Source organism: Mesitornis unicolor, unplaced genomic scaffold, assembly GCF_000695765.1.
Source record: "Mesitornis unicolor isolate BGI_N332 unplaced genomic scaffold, ASM69576v1 scaffold9867, whole genome shotgun sequence".
NCBI lineage: Eukaryota > Metazoa > Chordata > Aves > Mesitornithiformes > Mesitornithidae > Mesitornis > Mesitornis unicolor.
Window position 1 is genome coordinate 38,321 of NW_010194318.1, and position 2,859 is coordinate 41,179.

A 2,859-nucleotide genomic window follows, 5' to 3' on the forward strand; every position below is an offset into this window, starting at 1 on the left:
GCTGCTGTTGGTCAGCATTTGGGTTCCCTCCCCCCCTATTTCTCTGTCCACATGAGGTGCCAGGGGAAAGGCAGTGAAGAAGAGGTTGGGCTCACCTGTCGTCACCAGCAGCAGCACCCAGGTCACCATCGTCAGCTGCAGGCAGCAGTCACGCAACATCTTCTGCAAGACAAAAAGCATCCCTGTGACTGCCTGGTGCATGGCAGCCGCAGGGAAGGGAGCCCTCGGACCCTATAGAAGGTGGCTGCAGAGGATGGTGGCCCCAGGCAGATGTGTTCTTCCTGCTGCCATCCCACCATGGGCAGAGCCTGAGAGCGTGACCTGGCTGCAGCTCTGGGAGTCAGGCAGCCGGGGCCAGGGCAGCCACCCTGGGTGTTGGGCTGACTCAGAGCGGGCACTGGTGAGCTCTAACAAAAATAAGTTGGTTTCCAATAAACATCACTTTTGGAGTAAATGTGGAAGCACGCAGAGCAGGAACTTGCACTGTCTCGCTACGCATTCAGCTGAACTGCTGCAAAGCTTGACGTAGTGTTTACCCAGACTCTTTGACCTACATGATTATATCTACGTAATGCTGAAAAATCTCAAGCACTGCATTTAGCTTTTACTACATGTGAATTTTTTCAGCTTCTGTGTCGAGCTATATTTGTACGGAAATTGTAATCAAAATTAACAAACGGAGCATGTATATTAATTAACTAGCAAGGTGTGCTAGATACACGGGGAAAAAGTCTTTTCCTACTTGCTTTACATTTAACTGATTCATCAAGGAAATTAAGCATTTCATGTAGTGAATTAATATAAATTTTCGTGCTGAGGGTTTCCAACATCATGGCATGGGTGACCGACATCCTAGGAGAGCTGCAGTCCCTTCTCGGAAGGAAGTGGAGAGGCTGGCTCGCTTTGCATGGTGAGGTCCAGCCTGCCAGTGTGGCAACCATCAGGCTGGCTCTTGCACAATGTGCAGAGTGAGGAAGAAGGAGGGGGTGTTGGAGTCAGACCCGCATAGGGAGGGGGACCAAGATGTGATGCCGTGGGTGGAGGCTCTGACTCTGAGACTGGGGAGGTGGCTGCACATTTCTTACTGGGGTTCAGGAAAGGACATCATCCAAACCCCACAAGCACTTGTTACATCAGCATTTCAAAGACCCTGCTCTTCACCACCACATTCTCACAGTGCTTGTTCTAGCTGCTCACACTACTCGCTTCTTGTCCCAAAGCACGTCTCCTGATCCCAGAAACTTATGTCATCCATGAAGTTGGCTACATTGGTCTCGCGGAGTGGTGTTCTTGTGGTGTCAATGAGATCATGTTTGTTAACACTCTTATTTCTCATAATGCCTTTTCCCCCACAGAACAGCCCTGGAGCAAAACCCAACAGAGTAGTGGCCTTGCAACATGGACACAACAGGGAAGTGAGAAAAGAGGAATCTGTTAAAAAATAAAAAGGAATAAGAACGTAGGGAGGAACAACAAACATTTCCCTTTTTAGCAATATTAGACGCAGCATCCGAAAAACAGGTCATTGGTTTTGAAATAGCTGTGACACTGCCCTGAGCAAGAAAACAACCACTCCCTGGCTCCTGCCAACTTCACCAAGTGCCGTCACCCCCTCATGTGAACCTGCTGAATTAACAGCTCAGAGTGACATGGAAAAGAGAAAAACAAGAGAAACCTTCAAAAGGCACCGAGGTCAGGTTAGTACATAGGGCTGCACAGATCCCTTCTGAGACATCAGGATGTCCCCCCTAGCTCATCAACCTCTGTAAGATACCAGACAAGCCAGAGATGACACTGGTCAGCCTTAAAAGAAGGTGTGGTCTCTTCCCAAGGGCAGAAAGAAGGTCTGGGTAGGTCGACGGGTATCATTTCAGTGCACAGTAAGGTTTGGTGCTCAGCTTAGTATGGAGTTGGAGACATGGCAGGACTGCTAAGGCTGGTTGCCATCATTGTTTATGGCATGGGTCATCTGGATGTGAAGGTTTGCAGCCTTGGGAACCGCACTCTTCCCTAGAGCCAACCTCCCTGGCAGAGACCCAAGGAACAAGAGGCACCTCTATGGTCACCTGGCCAAACCATGGTGATGTGATCCAGGAGCTCAGTGTCATTCACATCCACATCTCTCTGGCCCAAGACCATCCTGTGGTGGGTGGACAGAGCCCTTCTTCACAAAGGTGTCCTCCACAAGTCCCTCTCTGTCACAACAGTCCACCTTAGTAAGTTTTTAAAGGCATCACTTATTGTCATAGCTGCAATATCCCAGCCTGCATGATCCGCAGTTGCTGTGCTTAGCTGGCTCAACACATTTTTGTCACCTCCAAATTCTACCAGCCCTGTTTAAGCTACAGACAACAGGTAAAATCTCTGGAAGTATAAAATAAGGAAAAGGTTTGTCCTGGTTTTGCTGGGACCTGTGTCAGCCCAACCTGATGGGTCCTCCAAAAGCAACACCACACACCCAGGCACAGCTGGTTCCTTCATGGCTACATTTGTTATATTCATGCTCTTTATTTGTTATTGATCACTGCTTGCATTTGCTTTGCTGCACATGTCTAGTCAATTTGTAGTGCCCTGGGGATGCTGGAAACAGGTCATATTTCTGCAACCTCCCCCCAGAAATGGGGTCAGGGAAACAGGCTCTTGCCCAGCAAGAGCTGCCACTGCTGGCAGGAGGGGAGAGCTGTTCCCACGCTCATTTCCTCTAGCACTCAGCTGACTGACACCTCAGAAGTTCCTAATTATGCTCCGGCTCTTCTACAGCCTAGAACTTCTCACACAAGCTATGGGGACCAAATCTATGGGCTGGATGAGCTCCTGACATCCTACCTGTCCAGTGTTTCCAAGCATTTAATTCCTGCT

The 2,859-nt window shown here is 49.2% G+C and overlaps 1 protein-coding gene across 1 annotated transcript in view; it reads right to left on the reverse strand.

The window, feature by feature from the left end:
- ITGB2 (integrin, beta 2 (complement component 3 receptor 3 and 4 subunit)) overlaps positions 1–159 on the reverse strand; it is a 6,239-nt gene extending 6,080 nt beyond the window's left edge. The window contains exon 1 of the mRNA XM_010187751.1: positions 96–159. Within this exon, the coding sequence (XP_010186053.1) occupies positions 96–159 (64 nt within the window). The remainder of the gene's footprint in view (positions 1–95) is intronic.
- Between the last annotated feature and the right edge of the window lie 2,700 nt (positions 160–2,859).